At 40.1% G+C, this 20,412-nt stretch overlaps 2 protein-coding genes and 1 pseudogene across 4 annotated transcripts in view; 2 read left to right on the forward strand and 1 right to left on the reverse strand.

Annotated features, from left to right (window-relative positions):
* PIP5K1B (phosphatidylinositol-4-phosphate 5-kinase type 1 beta) overlaps nucleotides 1–20,412 on the forward strand; it is a 310,679-nt gene that overhangs the window by 73,511 nt on the left and 216,756 nt on the right. Inside the window, exon 1 of one of the 3 annotated variants that reach the window (XM_032139976.2) lies at nucleotides 1,913–3,146. The exons of the other annotated variants lie outside the window; for them this stretch is intronic. The gene's annotated coding sequence lies outside the window, so the exon portion shown is untranslated. Of the gene's footprint in view, nucleotides 1–1,912; nucleotides 3,147–20,412 lie in introns of those variants that run through there. 3 annotated transcript variants of the gene reach the window in all.
* Nucleotides 530–1,799, forward strand: PABIR1 (PP2A Aalpha (PPP2R1A) and B55A (PPP2R2A) interacting phosphatase regulator 1). Its single transcript, XM_058431031.1, has one exon. It carries the CDS (start codon nucleotides 655–657, stop codon nucleotides 1,516–1,518), a length of 864 nt encoding a protein of 287 aa, XP_058287014.1. The 5' UTR covers nucleotides 530–654; the 3' UTR covers nucleotides 1,519–1,799.
* On the reverse strand, nucleotides 7,364–12,400 carry LOC116459426 (AP-3 complex subunit mu-2-like; annotated as a pseudogene).

The raw sequence follows: 20,412 nt of genomic DNA on the forward strand, positions 1-20,412 counted from the left end.
ACCCATGCTCGAAAGCCCTTTAAGTTTTCATTGTTCTCAAGATAAAGACCAGAATGTGGTCTGATCCACCACCTCACGTCACGCCAGCCCTCACTCTCCACTGCAGGCCACACTTTCTCCTCCCCTCCTGGCTCCCGCCTGCCACCTGGCTGGGTAGCCCTTGCTTCCCGCTTCCTGCAAAGTTCTACATCGCACCCATTTCGCCCACTTCTTCAGATTTCAGGAGATTGTTCCCTCCTCGAGGAAGCCCTCCCTGATTAGGCCAAGCGCCACTCCACGTCATACAGCCCCACATCACCATGGGCCTCTCTTTCAGCGCGTTGTTTTATAAGTATGCACTCCAGAATATGACAATCTTACTGGCGTGCGTCAATGCGAGCTTGCGCTCAATAGCTATTTGCCGAAGGAATATTCCGACTAGCGGCCCGACCACTCCTCGCCCCTCCCCTCCCACGGCCGCGCACATATTACGCATTAAGCAGGCGCCGCGAGGACGGACGTCGCGAGCGCCTGCGCGAAGGGGTACGCATGCGCAGAGGGGCCAGCCCGCTGACAGATTCTCGGTGGCGGCGGCAGCGGCGGCGGCCCTGGACTGCGGGGAATGGGAATCCTAGGTCCCTGACTGAGCACCTCCCCCGCCTCCCTGCCCCCGACATGGCTCAGGAGAAGATGGAGCTAGACCTGGAGCTGCCTCCGGGTACGGGCGGGAGCCCGGCGGAGGGCGGTGGCAGCGGCGGCGGCGGGGGCCTCAGGAGGTCTAACAGCGCCCCCCTGATCCACGGCCTCAGTGACACTTCGCCGGTGTTCCAGGCCGAGGCGCCGAGCGCCAGGCGGAACAGCACAACGTTCCCGAGCCGCCACGGCCTGCTGCTACCGGCCTCCCCTGTCCGCATGCACAGCAGCCGCTTGCACCAGATCAAACAAGAAGAGGGCATGGACTTGATCAACCGAGAGACGGTCCACGAGCGGGAGGTGCAGACCGCAATGCAGATAAGCCACTCCTGGGAGGAAAGTTTCAGCCTGAGTGACAACGACGTGGAGAAATCCGCCTCTCCCAAGCGCATCGATTTCATTCCGGTGTCACCAGCACCGTCACCCACTCGGGGAATTGGGAAGCAGTGTTTTTCGCCATCCTTGCAAAGTTTTGTAAGTAGCAACGGATTGCCTCCAAGCCCCATTCCCAGCCCAACGACCCGATTTACCACCCGGAGAAGCCAGAGCCCCATCAATTGCATTAGACCAAGTGTTCTTGGACCATTGAAAAGAAAATGTGAAATGGAAACTGAATATCAGCCAAAGAGATTTTTCCAGGGCATCACCAACATGCTTTCGTCTGACGTTGCACAGCTGTCAGATCCTGGTGTGTGTGTATCTTCGGATACCCTTGATGGAAACAGCAGCAGTGCCGGATCTTCTTGTAACTCACCAGCGAAAGTCAGCACTACCACCGACTCTCCTGTGTCACCTGCCCAAGCGGCTTCTCCATTTATTCCACTAGATGAACTTTCGTCTAAGTGATTCACTCATCCTGAGACTTTCTTTTTGCAGTGGAGAGAGAGAATAATCAAGTTGGGGCAAACACTGAACTTTGTCAGTTAATTTGAGGCTATTTCCTATTTGACCCCTTTTCTTTTTTGAAATTTCCTGAAATGATGTTATTCTAGAGAACTTCTATGTCAGGTTCCTTTGGATACCCTTGAATTCAGTGTAGTAATATTTTCAGACGTTTCCCCGATACGTGTGTTGAAGCATACATCTTTACGCTGCTAATATGTCTAAATACATATGTTATCCCTTGATTTTTTTAAATAATTGAGAGCTCTATTTATTTATGGGATTATTAAGTTCTGATGAAAATATAAATGTTGACTTAATCAGCATAGTAAACTGATGTTTAAAATTCCATACTTCATGCCCACACTAATTTTTAATGTTATTTTCAGTGGTTGCCGATTTCCATTTGATGAAGAGCTATACAGCTTAAAAAAAAATACGTTAGTTATATCAATCTAGTGGTTGTCTGTTTTACCCAGGAATTCTTGGATATTTAGTTTTCTGGGTACTGAAGTGGATGGGAGGGGAAATGATTAAAGAACAAATTATAAAAGTTTGCAACAAATCTTTTCAAATTAAGTATATAAAAGTAAACTTTTAAGAAAAACATTTTTAATGAGATTTTAATAGTAATTCCAGTCAGTCATACAACTATAACTACTATAGAGAAAATTAAAATTTTCCCTTTTTTTTTTTTAACCAGAAAGTGCATTTGCTTGGGTGTAATCTTAAAGTGAAATGAGACAGTGCCTTGCAGTCTTTGCCCACTGTACATAGGCTAAGGCTAAGTTCTTTGTACTACTGCAAGTTTAAAAGTTTTTCAAATGTGGAAAACGTGTTGGAAGGCTTGTTGAACTTTGGCGCACCCAGGTAAACAATACTCTCTCAATTGTTTATATACTTTAAAATATTCAGTTGTGCCTCATTTCCAGAAATTATTGCCAACCAGGAGCCAGAGCAATCTTTGGCTACTTTTCTGCTCTGCCCATCTGTCACCTTACTGGTTTTCCCTTGTTCAGGAAGGAAGCAGCTGTTTCCTTGCCAACAGGTCCCTTCCTCTCCATCTCCCACCAAACTAGGGCCCCATTCATTAGACAAAGGTACAGTGTAACTTGGGTTTCTGACAGCAACAACAGGACTGTGAATTGTTTAACCTCTGTGGTTAAAGCTACAGCTTGAGTTGACTGCCTTGGGGATGTCAGTTAATTAAGGGGTGATGATTTGCAAGAGAAAATTCGTGGAGAGTCGCATAGGTAAATCATTATTTAACTTAGGTTTTGCTAACGTAGAATAGTCGAATGTTCTTTTCTTTGCCTTTACAATTAAGACAAAATAATAAGAATAGCAAAATTTTTTTATATTATGCTTCCTTATACCTCATATATCTTCCTTAACTAGATAGTTTGACAGAAAGAACGGCATACAAAGAGGAAAGGGGAAAAATGACTCAGAACAAGACAAAAGCTCTGACTTTTTAAAGTTATCGCTTACAGAGACTTTAACAATTTTGTGGAATTTTTACAACTATGAGAATAAATGGAAATGGTCAACTCTTGACAGTTGCCTCAAGATGGAGTGAAATTGCATCGAGGGTAAGACTGTGTCCACAGGTTTAAAATTCTCTCTTCTGAGTAATAGTGTTCATGTGCTCCCATTCTCGACCTTGTTCAGATTCAAACTTAAGTAGCCTGACTTCTTGTTGGGTAACTTGCCCAGCCTCCAGAGGTATTTGAACTTCATTATCTTCAGCGCAGGAATTGTTAATCTCACTTCACCTGTTCTTGCGTGAGCTCAATTGATGTCATCACTGATTTCCTAAACTAGAAACCGTGGAAGCATCTTTGACTTTTCCTTTTCTCTGTTGGATTAGCTTAATCAGCAAGTGCTGTCAACTTCTGAAACGAATCTCAAATTTCTTCCCTTCTCTATCTGTTGCCCCTGATTTTGCCTTAAGTTCTTGCCTAAGTGATCTCCCAGCCTGTCTTCTGTCTCCTTTTGGTTCAGTCTTTATACTGCCTCTTGAATAATCTAAAATTTAAACTTGATATTTTTCGCCCTCTTGCTTGCAAACTTCATTTGCTTCCCCATTTCCTACTCTTTAAGGAATGATTTCTTTAGCCTCAGATAGAAGGTCCTTTATGATCTGGCCGTATTCTGAAATAGCTTCAATCCTCTCCTCATCTCTGTTGCACTATACATCTTTCCTTCTTATTCTGCAAACATTAGACCACTTGATGTTCTTTAAATACGTCATGTACTTTCATGTGTCTGTGCTTTGGGATAGATTGTTCCTTCTTCCTAAAATGCCATTCCCATCCTTCTCAGGGAGGCAAATTGCACGTGAGTTTAAGTATGAAGGCAATGTATACCTGCTGGTTATAAAATATTTAAACAATGTACATATCTGTGTGGTTTTAAAAGTCTGCTTTTAACTATGTAAAATTCATCTTCGCTTTCCACAGGTAACTTCTGTTAACAACTTGGTATATATTGTACAAGATGTGTTACTGGCATTTCCATGTATATATGTATATAAATGCAGAAAACCAACATGTCATTAACACCTCTCTTCTTTTCTTTCCCCCATATCTAATCATTCCTCAGGTCTTACTGATTTTTATCAGCTAGAATCTATCTCCTTATTTCTACCTCCATTGCCACTCTGATCCAGGCTACCAGCATTTCCCTCTTAGGCTTCTGAAGCAACTTCCTAACTCCCACTTGTGCTCGTCATACTCACTCTGATTGGCTATCCATTCATTCTCCATACAGCAACTAGAGTCATTCTTTTAAAATTGCGGACCCGATCCTTCCATCTCCCAGCTGAAAGCTTTTCATTTGCTTCCTGTTCTCATGAGTATGCCAAAATGTATTAATTCTGGGCTAGGAGGCCCTGAGGAATTTGGTCCTTCCCTCCGCCCCGCTCGTTTTCTGTGCTTTGCCCTCCCTGGCTTGCCTTTCTCTTCCTTAAATACATCATGTTCTCTCCTATTTTAGATCCTTTTCCCCGAAGGTATGGAAACATTATTTCTGTAAGCTTATTCTTCTACATAGATGGGAAGTTTTTAAATCAGATAAGGTTCTAAGGGTATATGGACAATTTACATTATCATAGTATTGTTCATAACTTCCATCATTATTCTGTAGACTGTAAGGACTTACTTAGCTCATGTAAGAATTATCCTTCAAAAAGCATTTTTAAGGTATTAGTATTGCTAATCTATAAACTTTGTGCAAGAAGTCCTAAAGTCAATAGCAACATTTATTTAAAGTACGGTTTGTCATATATAATAAACCTCTGGTATATTTTCCTTTATTATGTTTGTTAAAAACACAGTATAAATGGGAGAAATAATTAAGGATCATTAACTCCAAGGCTGCTGGATGTTGGGACCCTTAAGCATACTGAAAAGATTGATCGTAATCAAGAATAACTTGTATCAGATTGCCTTCCAGTGATTCCCATTTATTAGTTCAACCAGTTACATACCTGTAGCAAGAGACCAGTTTATTTGGCAATAAAACTGGGGAAGGAATCAAGACTTAAATGAGGAAAACAGGTCTGAGAACATTTTTTTTCAGGGTCTGTTTATAGATTAGTAGAACAATTTTGAAGATCTAACAGAGGTGGGAGTCAGGGGATTGGTTGCCAGACAACTGAACCAAGAAGATGATGATAATTTCTTGAGTAGCACCAGAGAACAGAAGAAAGAGTTGGCCTTGGAAAAGAGGTCTGGAAACATTTTTCTTCTGAAACAGGAAGGAGAGTGAAAAGGCTAGGCAAAGACATCCGTAAATGTTGATTTGTTGTTGCAGGGGTTTAGGAGTATGGAGGTAGGTATATGAAAAGTAGAATTTGTTTCTGATTGTGCCTATTTTCCAATTATTGAGGAATCTAGGATACATGAGGATAGGGACAGGAGATCATTTGGAAGCTTGAGTGCAGTAAAGGTTTAATGTTGCCTCTGAGAATCTAAAGGAGTAAGTTAAGGGCAAGTAGAAGACTTGTTAGGCTATGTTGAATGCCAGGTTGCAGTTGGATGGCAGGCACAAGGAAGTGGGTTGGACTGACTAGGTTTGGGAATTGGTTAAGTGGGTACTAGGTAAAGCCCAGTGTGTGAAGCAGTTAAGGGTTCTGCTGAAAGTGTGGTTTGAATGATTGGCTGAGGCATTGAGGATAAGAGAAGGGAGCAGAGGCTTATGGCCTAGGCCACTTTTTTCAGGGCTTTATCTTATCAGCCGTGACAAAGTATAGGGAATCTGATCTCAATGTAGGTCTCTCATTAGCAGTTTTGCCCACATTTTTCATGGCTGTTAGAGAATCAGGGCTGAAGGCAAGCCTTGAGTGCCACTTATTTGGTAAAAAATTGTGTCCGATTGCTCACTGTAGCCAAGACAGAGTTCTTTGTGGCTTCTGTAACTTGCCATCCAAGTAAAAAATTTTTTCTTAAAAGTTGAAATGACCTTTGTATAAAAAATAATAAAATACTTGCTATGTGTCAGGGACTGTTCTAAGTGCTAAGCAAATATATCAATGCATTTAATCGATCACTATCATCTGAGGCAAGTGCTATCGTTATCCTCATTTTATAAATGAGGAAATGGAGGCACAAGAGAGGTTGAGTAACTTGCCCAGGGTTCCAGAGCTGGGGGGTAGGCGGCGAACTGTGGTGGTTAAGAATATAGACAGTGGAGCAGGGTGGCTGTAGTGAGGATTGAATGGGTCCGTACACAAAGTGCTTACAAATATGCTGGGCAATTAGCATCCTTGACGGATGAAACTCCTGCCTTCTCACTCAGTTAACAGTACACTGTCCTTCAAAGCAGGCTATCCTTTTATGAAGCGATTGTTTCTGATGTTAGCCTTTCTTGTAGTGAGCAGACATTTCCCTCTAACTTCCACCATTTAATTCAAGTCCACCTTTGGCAAATGCAAAACAAGCCTTATTCTTTTTATAGGTGATAGCCCCCTTCTAGAAATCAGAAATACTGATCCTTCTCTAGTGACTACTTCTTCCTTCCAGATTTTAGAAATCTTGAGCCATGTCTTCAGTATGCTGTCTGTGAAATAAGGCTATCATTGCTTGGCAGCCAAGATTTTCACCAGATTGTGATTCCCTTATGACCATTTGCCTTCCTGGGTAGAAGTGATAAATGGCCTGATAACATGAATCTTTGCCAGTAATAATAATAATGATGTGTTAATATTTCTTGAGCATTCACTATGGGTCCAGACATTATTTTTAGTGCGTTACATTTATGAGTGTTTAAAATCCTCATGACAACTCTGTGAGGCAGGTGCTATGGATTCCCATTGAAGAGATGAGAAAACCAAGGCCATTTTCTCAAGTCCCTATTACTTTCTATTTTTTTTCCTTTTGAGTTTAGGCCCTTTTGGTTTTTTTATTATTATTAAAAACTTTTTTTTATTATTACTTGAAGACATTTCCCAGCTAACTTTAGCAACTTGCTTTATTTTACTAGTGCTGCTACTTCTGTTTTGAATCAAATGATAGGTAATCATTGCTTAAAACAGTATTATATTAAAGGAAGATATCAGGAAGATTTTTTTTTTTTTAGTAATAGGTAAAAAATTCAAGTGTATAGAAGGAAATCATGGTTCCACAGCTTTATGTATTTTTTCCCTATAGCATTAATTTTATTCAAAGATTTAGGGGACATTTTTTGTTTTAGAATGAAAAGGGACTGATAGCTAACTGTTATAAATACATGGTAGAGCAGAGTACAAAACAAAAGACTGTGAGGCAATGACCACTTTACCAAGCGGCTTCAAGGAGCAACCATACCCTCCATGGTAACCATTCTCTTAAGGCGTTTGATGGAAGAATTTCTGACCAGAAGGTTGGGACATGGACAAATGCATATGTGAGATCACTCACAGCCATGTCTACCTTCGTGGAAAATGAGTTGGCCCTCTCCAATACCGTGACACACAACCTCTGGCTGCACTGGAGGTTATGGAACTGGCTTCTCTGAAACTCTCCTGCTTTTTAGAAAATCCTGTGGAAGGATCAGGTAATAGGAAAAAGGCTGGTGAATTCTGTAAAGGGAAGTGAGTAAAACTGAGTTGGGTTAGGGAAGGAAGGATTTTAGGCAGCCACCATGGAAAGAAGGCAGGCCACCTTTTCAATGACGATGAGACCCAAGTGCTAAAGGCCAGCAACGGGCAGTGTCTGAAAACTAGTCGGATATCATCACAGTTTTCAAGGGAAAATACGATTCTACTAGGGTTTTCATGTCAATAGTGGACTCGAATTGAAGAAGTCTCCAGTCCTTTTGTAGAAGTACCAGTGTTTCTTATATATGAACAGAAGCATCAGAAAGAAACCACCTCTTCTTCCCATCCCTCCTTAATACAGAGCTTATTTACTTTTCTTGCCCATCTTTCATTTAAAGATGTCTCATAACTCTCCTTTAATTCTGTTTCCTCCTCCTTCTCCTGCATAGATCATATCCTTAACAGGCCTTTCCTTGACCTAACATTCATTGTTCTTCCAAGTTTTCTGTCTTTCTAATCTTCCTTTCTTTCTTTTGTTTTCTTTTCTTTTTTCTTTTTTTGTCCAGAGACAGTCTCGCTCTGTCACCCAGGCTGGAGTGCATGGGTGCAATCTTGGCTCACTTCAACCTCCGCCTCCCGGGTTCAAGTGATACTCCTGCTTCAGCCTCCTGAGTAGTTGGGACTACAGGCATGTGCCGCCATGCCTGGCTAATTTTTGTATTTTTAGTAGAGACGGGGTTTCACCATGTTGGCCAGGCTGGTCTCAATCTCCTGACCTCTGGTGATCCATCCGCCTCGGCCTCCCAAAGTGCTGGGATTACAGGCTTGAGCCACCATACCCGGCCTCTTTCTAATCTTTCTACCTTAAAAAATCAACAAAGAAGTCTTTCATCAGCTTTAGATAATTAAAGCCAAGCAAGCAACAAATGTTGGGTCTTTTTCAGTAGAAACCATGTTAAAAATGGTTACACAAGCATCAAGCATCTCTACCCCTATCACACACCTTGTCCTTGAGAAATGGTTTTGCTGTGTTTCAGTTCTGTCCAGTTCTCCCTGGTGACCCTTTCGTCCCTTGATTAGTTCCACAGCACTGCAGGCTAAGGAGAAAAAGGAATGTGTGGGCCCAGGAGAGGACTGTCCTAGGAGACAGGCTGATGCTTTTTACTTTTAGATAAGAAATGAAAAAGTGTTCATGACTTTTTCCTCTGCAAACTCTCCCTTCAGGTTCAAACTTAGAACTTTCTGGCTTTGGTCATGTATTTTATGCCCTTAAAGGGTTTGTACTTTTCTCCATACATATCCACATGACCCTAAGTCCAGAAATAGCCAGCTGCTGCATCTTAACTGCAGGTTAATTTTATCATATTAGAGGAAGATATCAGGAAGTTTTTTTTTTTTAGTAATAGGTAAAAAATTAAAGTGTATAGAAGGAAATAATGGTTCCAAAGTACCATGGTTCTGGTTTGGAATCTCCAACGTGAAGACTCATGATCTTCCTTAAACTTGGTAGCTTGTGGGGATTTGTTTTTCCCACATCCCAAAACAGCATCTCTGTGACTGGGCTGAATGTGTACATCCTTTATCCTGGAGTCAGGCTCATGTTCAGGACCCCTTTGGGCATCTAGCTGGTGACTGTCACTCCCTCTGTGGTCTTCCCCATTGCCTGCTTGGGTCCCACCATTTTTCCAGAGCATACAAGTGAACTAGTGTCTCAGAAACTGATATTATGTTTGACATACACTGGGATTGCAACCAATTTCTGTGCACTGACAGGATAAGACAGCAGGCAGAAATTTCCATCAAGAGGGATGAAAGAAAGGATATGCTCAGATTTCCAGCACTTAAACACAAGGATGGAAGCTGACATCATCCAACCACCTGGGATTCATGAAGGGAAGTGTAAGGTCTGGCATTCCAGTCAGCTTGATACAGCATCAATCACCCCGTGGGTTTCAGCAGCAATTGTAGAACCTGATTTATCAATAATGGCATCAATCTCTTCAATCACATAAAAATAGGCCTCACGGTTGGTGTATTTCACCCCAGTACCTCGCCGAGGGAGCACTGACAGTTATCCAGTGGGAATTTGGTCACCCACATTGGTGCTTCCTGTGGTGGTGTTGACAACTGTTCGAAGGATAGTGGGAGGCTTTATCAGTTCCTTGAGGATGTTTGACTCGGTAGCCAACGAGTCGGCTTGGAAACCCATTGCCAAGCATCTCTTCTAATGCCACGTAAACCACAACCACATTGTCCTTCATCACTAATTCTGAACAGACTCCAAAATAATCCTGAAATGTGTCCACTACTCGGTGAAGAAACTCTGACAAATAGAGGGGAGACCTCCATCTGGATCACAGCCACAAAAAAAAATCTTGTGGTGGTAAACACTTAAGAGGCAGTGGTGAGGGGTAGGATAACTGGAGGCACATTTTCTGCCTCAGTAGCTTTCTCTTGCACCTCAAAAAATCACAAACAGAACAGTGTACCACATTTTTCCAGTGTTTCTCCAGGAAAACATCTCCAGAGGAGTTGATCAAGAAGAGTCTATTAATCATGGTAGACTGTGATTGTCAGGTGAGAAAGGAAAGCCTTTTTCAGCCTGAAAGCCTCAGGACTCTGCAGATTTTCAACCCCATCTTTCAAGACCAGGCTCAATCTTCCTCTACTGCACAAGCCTGAAGTATCCCTCCCTTGAATACCCGGCCTCACTCCTCGGAGCACCTGACGCTTGCTCCGCCTTATGAACAGGTCCCGCCCTGCTCTGCTTTACATATTTTTTAACTGACTTTATATTTGAAATTTGAAATTACCAATCCCACAAATTTTAGATTTTTTTGTTTTCTTTAAATATATACGTGTATATAAACAGAGTTATATTTAGTTTATACAGTATCCTTGGTTGTTCCTAGGTTGTCATTCCTAGGGAAACAAAGGCAAGAACCAGTTTGACCCTTCCCTCCCCTCCTTTCCCTTAAAAAACTCTGTAAGTTAAAAACGTGGCATTTTTTTAAAAGGAAAAATGTAACACCAAGATTCAAAGAAGGATCACACTTACCTCTTCTTTCTCTATGAGAAGCTCTCCCCAGAGGTAGAGATTTAAATTCAGAGGAATTGAGCAATCCTTGAGAAACTTTACTTTTTAAAAACTTTTCTTCATAGAAAAATCAATTCACTGGTGAATAAGAGGATTCAAAAAAGGAAAACTTCCCTTTGAAAACATTCTGGAATTGGTGATTAGACTTCCAGTTTCATACTATCATGTCCCTACATTAGACATTTTGGAACAAGCCATCAAAAACCAGTTGGTTCCAAAAGGTTAGTCTTATTTTTAGAAGTTCAGTAAATATTTAGAAATCACTTCAACAGTGACTTTTAGTTCTATATGTAGCTTGTTTGTGAAAATAATTTTATAACAGAATAAGGTTAGGCAGATAATGTCAAATAATTGGGTCTTGTGTATGTACACCCAAACGCACATGAGCACGCACACACACACTTACACACATGCACCCATTCACTCACCCTTGTGGACCTTTTTCTGCGTTCCTGGAGCCGTATTCAGCTTTCCTGCCATTTTAGATTTTCTTCCATTTTTCCCTTCGTTTTCTTAAACAGAAACTTGGGCTTTGTAAATGATTCTGAACTATGCATATACCTATGTAGGTACTATATAGATAGAAAGTGTGCTGTGCTTTGATTTTGCATCTGTGGTCCAGATTTCAAGTGCTGCCCTAAGAGAGAAGTAAGTATTTGGTACTTGTACCTAGGACCTCTTTGTGCCTGATTTCTGTTTCTCCTTTTTGAATTTCTAGAATAAATACTCGGGGAGATGTAAAAAATACTCATTTACAAATTTTAAGGCAACATGACTGAAACTAGAGAACAGAGAACCTATTGCTTTTGTTTGCCTGCAGAAGTTCGGTTCTGTATCAATGCCAGGTATAATTCTGTTTTTTTTTCCAGTTGCCTACAGTGGTCCCCCAAACCAAACTAACCTCTTAAGGCTTGGCTAGCAAGGCATGTTGTGAAAGAATACAGTTGAGAAAGATCTTTTGTGCCCCAGCAGAGTAAAATGGTTGTTTGAGGTAATTGCTCCTGGGATTCGGCAGTCCTTCTCCCTTGCTTTAAGGACAAAGAAAGATTTTAATGTTGAGATGCCAAGAGGATTATCAGAACTTGGGAGTGACGAGTAGCTGTTGAGTATTGGTATATTTGGGGAAGGAAAATATGAGATGTTTGGGAGGAAGTGGGAGTGAGGGGATGATGGATGGATTGGGTATTTCTTCTGGCACTGTAAATGTTCTCTTGGACTATTATTGTGAGCTCTCTGTTGAGTAAAGAATGGCATTGAGGGTGGTTTTCTTCATTGTTTGTTTCACTTCATTTAGGTTTTGGATTTGAATCAGGATGTGTTGTTTAAGAATTTCTTGGAGTCTCTTTCCCTTAATGCTCTCTTCTTTTGAGTCCTCTGGGGGAAAAAAGGTAAATAATATAATTATAATTGTCATGTTACTTTGAGTCAAGAATTAAAATTCCTGATGCTCTTTACCAATTTATATTGCATTTCTAACTCTAAATTTAAATTTCATACCTTTTCTATATAGTCTTTCTCAAGGCCCCGTTTACCATACTACTCGCTTTCAGATATTTCTAAAATACAAACTTGAGAGTGCAACTGTAATGACTACCACGTAAGTTCAAGTTTAAATCAAACTATGCAGTATGAGTAAAAGACCTCTCCACCTCAACATATCCCCTGGATTCCCGTACTTTAGCCAACTGAGCTGCCTGGAGTTCAGTGTTTTCTGTATATGCTTACTGGCTGTGCTTTCAGAGAAGCTGTGTCCTCTGCTTAAAATGGCATCTTCTCCCTCCTTCCTCCACAACCCCTGCCAACTCTTTTTCCTTAACTAACTCCTTAAAAATTTAGTTCAAGGGGCACATCTTTCCTGATGGCCCCTGCCTCTACAACCTCGGTCAGTTAGGTGCCTTCTTCTGTGATCCTGTTGTTCCCAGGGCTTCCCTCTGTAAAGGCAGTTAATAGTCTGAATTGTATTTGTGTGGTTTCTTTTCTCTTTGCCCCATGCAAAAATGGGGACTAAGCCTTTTATTTGTGTCCCTAACACAGGGACATAATGCAGAGCACATTATAGGTACCCAAATTTATGTTGAGTAGATGAATTAATAGATGGATAAATGGATGAACAAATGGTACACAGTTTCTGTTTTGTTTTGTTTTATTGAGTTCATGATATTTGTGGTGAGATTTTTTTCCATTTACAACACAGTGCCATTTAGAAATTCATTCAACAAGCATTTACTGTGGCACATGTGTTTTTTTGTTGTTGTTTGTTTGTTTGTTTTTGAGACGGAGTCTCGCTCTGTCGCTCAGACTGGAGTGTAGTGGCGAGATCTCAGTTCACTGCAAGCTCCGCCTTCCAGGTTCAACCATTCTCCTGCCTCAGCCTCCTGAGTAGCTGGGACTACAGGCACCCGCCACCACGCCTGGCTAATGTTTTTTGTATTTTTAGTAGAGACAGGGTTTCACTGCGTTAGCCAGGATGGTCTCGATCTCCTGACCTTGTGATCCGCCTGTCTCGGCCTCCCAAAGTGCTGGGATTACAGGCGTGAGCCACTGCGCCCGGCCCACATGTTTTTTAAGAGAAAGGAATGTAGTAAGATTCTTAGTGGAACAAGTTCAGTCACATGGCTGAGCCCTTTATAGTTTGCTGAGACTAGAAATTCATTCATTAAGCAATGTTGATTAAAGCACTGATTATGTGCCTCATACTGGGCTAGTCTCTTAGGATACTTCGATGTACAAAACAAAGACTCCTGCCCTGTAGAACCCACATTTTGCATACATTCTACCAGGGTAGAAGGAGGGGCAGTACCAAACATAAAAAATAGGTAAATTACTATGTAAATTTACACATATAAAGTGTGTATGTGTGTATGTGTATACACATATAGTGTAAGGAACAGGAGCTCAGGATGGCTGAAGCAGAGTTGTTGAAGGGAAAAATAGTTGGGGGGGGTTAGAGAGGTGGGCAATAGTGAGGATTATTGCAAACATAGGTGGCATAGTATCTTGTATGAAGGACACCGGCTTTATGAGTGAGGTGAGAGCCATCACAGAGCCTTGAGCACAGGAGTGACATGATCTGTCTTAGATTTTAATAGGAACACTCCTGCTGTGTTGAGAGTAGACTCTGAGGGTGTGGTAGAGGCAGGGGGAGCAATTAGGAGGCCGTCCAGCAATCCAGGTAAGAGATAATGATAGTGGTATCAGTGGAGGTGGAAGAAGTGGCTAAATTCTAGATATATTTTGAAGATAGAACCAACAGATTTTGCTAGTAGATTTAAGGTGGGCATAAGAGAGAAGTTAAGGATAACTGAAAGGTGGAAGGACTGGAGTTGCCATCAGCTGAAATATGGAAATGTATGGGTGGAGTAGGATATTTTTTGGCAGTGGGAAGGGGCTATGGCTGTGGAGGTGAGTGGCGTTAGCTGGCTGCTGAGTTTTGCATATGTTAAGTAAGCAATCTTTATTAGACATTCAAGTGGAGGCGTCAAGTAAGCAGTTAGATACCTGAGTCAAGTTCAGGAAAGAGGGATGGACTGAAATACACAATTGTGAGTCATCTGCCTGTGGATGGTGAAGTCAGGAGAGTAGATGGGATCACTAAGGGGAAAGGGTCATTAAAGAAAAGACTAAGAACTGAACCTTGAAGCATTCTATAACATTGAAAGATCAGGAAAAGGAAACCAAGCTAGAGCAATCAGAGAGGTAGGAAAACCAAGAGAGCACGGCGCTTTAGAAACCATGTGAAGAAGACATATGAGAGAAGATGGAGTGATGGTGTGTCAGTTGCAGTTGATCTGACAAGTGAGATGAAGTGTAATCACTGAGCGCTGCATTTAGTGACATAGAGGTTACAGGTCACCTGTGCGAGAGTCATTGCGGTGGAGTGGTGCAGTTGGAGCCTGACTTGAGTGGAGTTAAGATAGAATACAGTGAGCACAATTGGAGACAGCCAGATGGCTAAAGAAGGATGTGGGTTCTTCTAGATTCTTGAGGTTAAAAAGGAACTGAAGCGAAAGGTCATCGTCCTCCCCTTTTATTGGTAAATTGGTATTGTTTCACAAGAACTACTCTATCACACGTAGACGTGTATGATTATAGCTTGGGGGAACAATCAAGGATAAATGACAGTTTCTTTTCTTTCTTTCTTTCTTTCTTTCTTTCTTTCTTTGGCATTATTGTGAGAGGGAACAATTTTATAAGTAAATGTTTTTACTCCAAACATGAGTAAACTGTTCAAGCTAAGGGCTTACTGACTTACTTCCTTCATGGGTTTGTCTGATTCATCTTATTCCCTTGTCATCTATTTCTCCTGATGACTTTTTTCCACTTATAAATTGAAATATAGCTCCACACCCATGACACAATTATTTCTGTAACTTTGGCCCAGTTTCCTAACCCAGAGACATTTTTCTCTTCAGTGAGTGCTGTAAATTAAAAATAAAAAATATTTCATTGTCCTCTTGATTTTATTCAGGAGCAGATTTTTCCCTATTCCTTTGCAAAATTGTTGCTGAATGGTGGGAGAGGAGAGGACTGGTAATGATAGGAAACAAACAATATTTTCCTCACTTTGAATCGCTAAGATTTCATTCTAATCATAGAATATTGTCAGGTTCCTTCTTGTGGGTTGGGAAGTCTGTCTGGATCCTTTACAAAAGAGGACTGAGGGACGACATCCAAGCCATATTTGTAACCAGCAGGGAAAAGTGCCTTCTCCTGGAACTGCTTATCTCTCCTGATAATGCATTTCAGTCTTTCAAGACGTCAGTCAAGGGCCGTGCACTCCATGGAATGTCCTCTGATCCTTCCGGCTCTAGGTAGTATTGGTTTTCCTCTGAATCAGTGTACTACCTTCTGCCTGTACTCCTTACTTTGTAAGAGAGAGAGAGAGAGAGTGTGTGTGTGTGTGTGTGTGTGTGTGAGAGAGACAGAGTGTGTGTGTATGTGTGTGTGTGTGTGTTTTAATGGTTAAAACATCTGTGTGTCTACAGGTTGGTAGAACTACATTCCACACCTAACCTTATGACTTCCAAGCTTTCTGATTTTAGGCAAATTGCTCAATCTTCGTGTGTCTTAGTCTTTTCATCTGTTAAATGGTAGTGGTTCTTATCACAAAAAGTAGTGAGGATTAGAAAGGAATTCTCTATAAAATTGTAAAATTGTTTATTCAAAAAACTGGTAACTTGAATAAATGGAAACCCGAAGAATATATATAATATATGGAATAATCCCCTATCTTTAGGGCAAATTTCCTGAAGGAAAGGGACAATAGATTATCTGTCTTTCGTAATACCAGTTGACTGAGAAAGAACTCAGTGAATGTTTATTAATAGTGGTAGGTAACGCTTGGAAAATATGTGGAATGGTTGCTCACAGAAATCTGTGATATGTTTCTTAAAATATTTGCACATTAGCAAATGTTTTAGACTTTAGGAAATATTCCAGACTAAAACTCTTGCTAGGGAAATGATGTTGCAATTTTGGTGGTATATGAAGTCAGTGAGCTTTCCTTTTAGTTTTCCTAACATTCATGAAAATTGCTGGGTTTCTCCTATTTCATTCATATTTTCATAGAGACTTCAGAAATCTGCTTTAATTTTAACACAATCAACCTTTTTCTATAATTAGGATAAGAAGTTAAATGACTTTTACTTTTGAGCAAACTTTCATAAGACTTGTATTTTAATCATGTAAAAAAAGATTAGAAGAACAAAAGATACTGAAACAGGCAAATTACAACTTCTAATGAGAGAAGCGATGCAGGTTCATTTTAGAAATTGTAGAAAATTCTGATAAGCAAAAGTAGTACACTTCACTGAGATGCCATTGTTTGCACTTCATGTATATTGTTCCAGGCTTTTTCTATGTCTAAATATGCATGTGTGATTTCATACAACGATAGCATCCTGCTGTATATTCAGCTCCATAAACTGCTTTTATTCCCCATGTAATATACAGTGAATGTTTTAAATATGCTTTTGATAGTTGCATGATTTTTTTTGCATTTTTTTGATAGTTGCATGTTATTTTTTTCTGTGGATGTACCACAGTTAATCCACTGTTGCTCTTTAGTTTATTTTCAGTTTTTGCCTCAATTACAAACAATGTTCTGATGTACATCTGAGCAAACTTTTAAAATTTAAAGACCACAAACATTTCTTAGACTGGCCAATATAAAATACCTAATTCAACTTTGTTCATTCTTAAAACACTCCTTTCTGAACCGATTTTGTTATTTATTTGATGGTCGTGTTTGGAGCTCCTGTGTGTGACTGAAAAAAAAAGAAAAGTGTAGTTTTCTGAAAATAATCTGCATTTCAGATTTTTTCATGAATCTAAGACAGCATTTTACTCATTTGATCGAAACTAGAGAGTTTTGATAATGTCATCAGGAAATGATGCTCCGAGGTTGTCTTCCCCTCAACCAGAGCAACCTGTATTTCATGGCTAGTGAGGTTGCCAGGAAGTCAGTGATCCTTACCATTGTGTCATTTGAATGAAAGAAAGGCTGGAGCATAGGAAGTGGGGAGATGAGAAAGGAGCCAGAGTTAGATATCTATCCCACAGATTTAAGGTCACCACCGTTTCCGTCTTTCATAGCTATGGCAACTTGAGATCCCATGTTTTCTAGGTTAGTTATCAAATATTCCCTCCAGTTGCCCAGGAAACATCTTAGAAATTCTAGTATTCGGACATCAAAACTAGCATATTTCTATTTTATGCACCTAAAAATGACACCAAAACCCTTTATGACATCATGGTTGTCAGTTTTAGGGCTATAAAATATGGTGACCATATATAGATCTTAGGAAAAGGAATAAAAGAGGTGAGTTAATTGTTCATTTTTGCAATAAATGTTTGGTGAATGAATACTTACTATGTACCTGGCACTGTCCTACCTAGGACCTGGGCTTACAAAGACAAGTGGACAAGTCCTTAAGTTGCTCTTGGTGTGGTACATACATATACGTTTAATGTCTACAATGCTTTGTGGTTATTTGTTGCTGTGTAAAAGATGTATGTCCGAGATGCTACAGGAACCCAGAGGAAGGAAATGCAAAGTTTTTACAGAGGAAGCAACTCTTTAGCAGGTTGATAAGTGGATAGGCATTCTCCAGGGTGACAAGGAGTACATGATGAGTTTCATTCAATATGTGCAAAGAACAGTATATTCTAGGAATCTCCAGCAAACAAGAATTGCAATGTTGATTTAAAACATTTGGAGTAAGTATTGGGTTGAATTTTTTGTTGGTGATGTTGGTAGTGTTTGCTAATTGTTTTTATTTTTCCATATTTCTCAGTTTTTTTAAATCTTCATTGTTTATTCCTTTTTAGGGAATTACTAAACCATTTGACCCTGAAAGATCAGATGAAATGGACATGGCTTACTAAGGAGTTCTTGTAACTACTTCTTGTCTCAATGACATACTATTTTCCTGTCTTGGATTTAATTGCTTAGAAATTATGGCTACAGACTCACAAAGAGATTGGAAGAAAGAATAGATAAAGAATATATAGTTCAAATTATCTGCCAAATTTTTTGTGCTGTTAGTAATTAATACTCCAAAATATGATAAAGATCACTGTGCCCCCCCACCTTTTTTTTTTTTTTTTTTTTTGGTTTTAGCACTGGAAAAGCCTTGGGCTGTACATTCTGAGATTTCAAACAAAGTAGATTCATAGTGGAAAGGAACCAGAGGTTTAGACTAAATAGATATGCTGTAAGAGAGCCATAATGATCTTATTTAAATATTTTCCACATTAAATAAGGCATGATTACGTTATGCTACTGTCATTTTTTTTAATAATTGAATTTGCATCCACGATGGGTTTTTTTCCATTTCTCATGGAGTTCCACTTGATAGCCAATGTGAATATTTGAAGAAAATAATCTGCTGGAGCCCAGATTTGAATTAAACTTCCTCAACGTATAATGAAAGTTTTGAGTTTGTCTTATAGAAAGGAATTTTTGTTTATGCTTTAGAAGTTTAATTGATAGAAGCCTGGAGAGCAATAATTGGGGTGAATTTTTAAGACGGTTGTAAGATTGTTCACTTGGTAAATATTTCTTGAGCACTTACTATAGACCCTATGGACCAGACATTGAACTGAATTAACTTTCACTCTAGTTCCTAATAGACATGTTAAGCTGCTGGCTTCATGGAGTTTACATTATAGTGACAGGAAACAGACAAAAACAATAAAAGGTAGTTAGTAGTTAGTAAAATCATTGCCAATTACAATAAATGTTAGGAAGGAAATAAACAATGGGCTGAGAACTTGAACCACAGAGAAGCACCCGCTTTGGGTAGAGTGGCCAGGGAGAATCATCATGGGCAAGGGGGAGGCATGTGCATGCACTTGAGGAATTGAAAGGAGGCTGGTGAGCGAGAGGAAGCATAGCATCAGATGAGCATGGAGAGCTAGGCAGGCAACAGACCACACAGGGTCTTATAGGCCGAGATCAGAAGTCTGGATTTTATTCTAATGCCATGAGAAGACATTAAAGGGTTTTACACAAGGCCTAACCTGAACCGATTTCCTTTTTAAGACCATCACTGCCTTGTGGAGAATGGAAGCAGGGAGACCAAGTAGGAGGATGTTACATTAGTCTAGGCAAGAGATATTGGTGACTGGGCTGAGGGGTAGCAATTAGGATGGAGAACAACAGATGGTTTTGAGAAATCAGCAAGATTTGGGAGAGGGCATACTAAGGAGAAGGAGAGAGAAATCAAGAATGACTGATTTTTGTAAAGGAAGTTTACTGACTTGAGTAAAAATGGGAATGAAGTGACATTGAACGAGATGGGAAAGTTCGCAGGGGCAGAAATAAAGAGGTGTTTGAGTTTTGTTTAGGACCTGTCTCTAATATGTTTGTGAGGATTCTAAAGGGAGCTGTCAGTTGGATATATAAGTTCAAAGCTTGGGAAATCTGGATGCAGCTAAGATTATATTTGAGATAAGCACACCTTCCATCAATATGTTGGCTTTAATTTTAAAAAGCATTTGGAGTATACTTGAAAATACTGAAACTCTCTATCTGTAGTACATATCTTCTGTTCATCAGTGACTAATTTTAGGGTAGACAACAGTTGTGCAAAAGAGCGAAGTCCTCTTAGTTGCACTTCTTATCGAAATCCCAATGGTATTGTTTTATAGAAATAGAAAAAAATTAAATTCATATGGAACCACAAAGGAGCCCAAATAGCCAAAGCAATCTTGAGAAAGAAGAGCAAAGTTGAAAGCATCACACTTCCTAACTTCAAAATGTATTACAAGCCACAGTAAACAAAAGAGTATGGCACTCTCATAAAAATAGACATATAGGCCAATAAAATAGAATAGAGGCCCCAGAAATGAACCCATACATATACGATTAATTGTTCTTCAATGGGTGTGCTAAGAATACACAATAGGGAAAGATAGTATCTTCAACAAAGGGTGTTGGGAAAACTGGATATCCATATGTGAAAGAATGAAACTAGACTTTTATATCAAACACAAAACCAACTGAAAATGGATTAATGACTTAAACATAATACCTGAAACTGTGAAACTCCTAGGAGAAAAGCTAGGGGAAAGGCTTCATGACATTGGTTTTGGCAACAATTTCCTGGATGTGACACCAAAATCACAGGCAACAAGAGCAAAAGTGGACAGATAGGACTAGGACAATATCAAACTCAAGAGCAGAGGAAATGATCAACAGAATGAAAAAGCAACTCATGGAATGAGAGAAAATATTAGC

This window comes from Hylobates moloch, unplaced genomic scaffold, assembly GCF_009828535.3.
Source record: "Hylobates moloch isolate HMO894 unplaced genomic scaffold, HMol_V3 SCAFFOLD_19, whole genome shotgun sequence".
NCBI classification, from domain to species: domain Eukaryota; kingdom Metazoa; phylum Chordata; class Mammalia; order Primates; family Hylobatidae; genus Hylobates; species Hylobates moloch.

Excerpts from the sequence above, each read along its gene's own strand:
- PABIR1 (XM_058431031.1), top strand. The coding sequence starts at position 655 with ATGGCTCAGGAGAAGATGGAGCTAGACCTGGAGCTGCCTCCGGGTACG.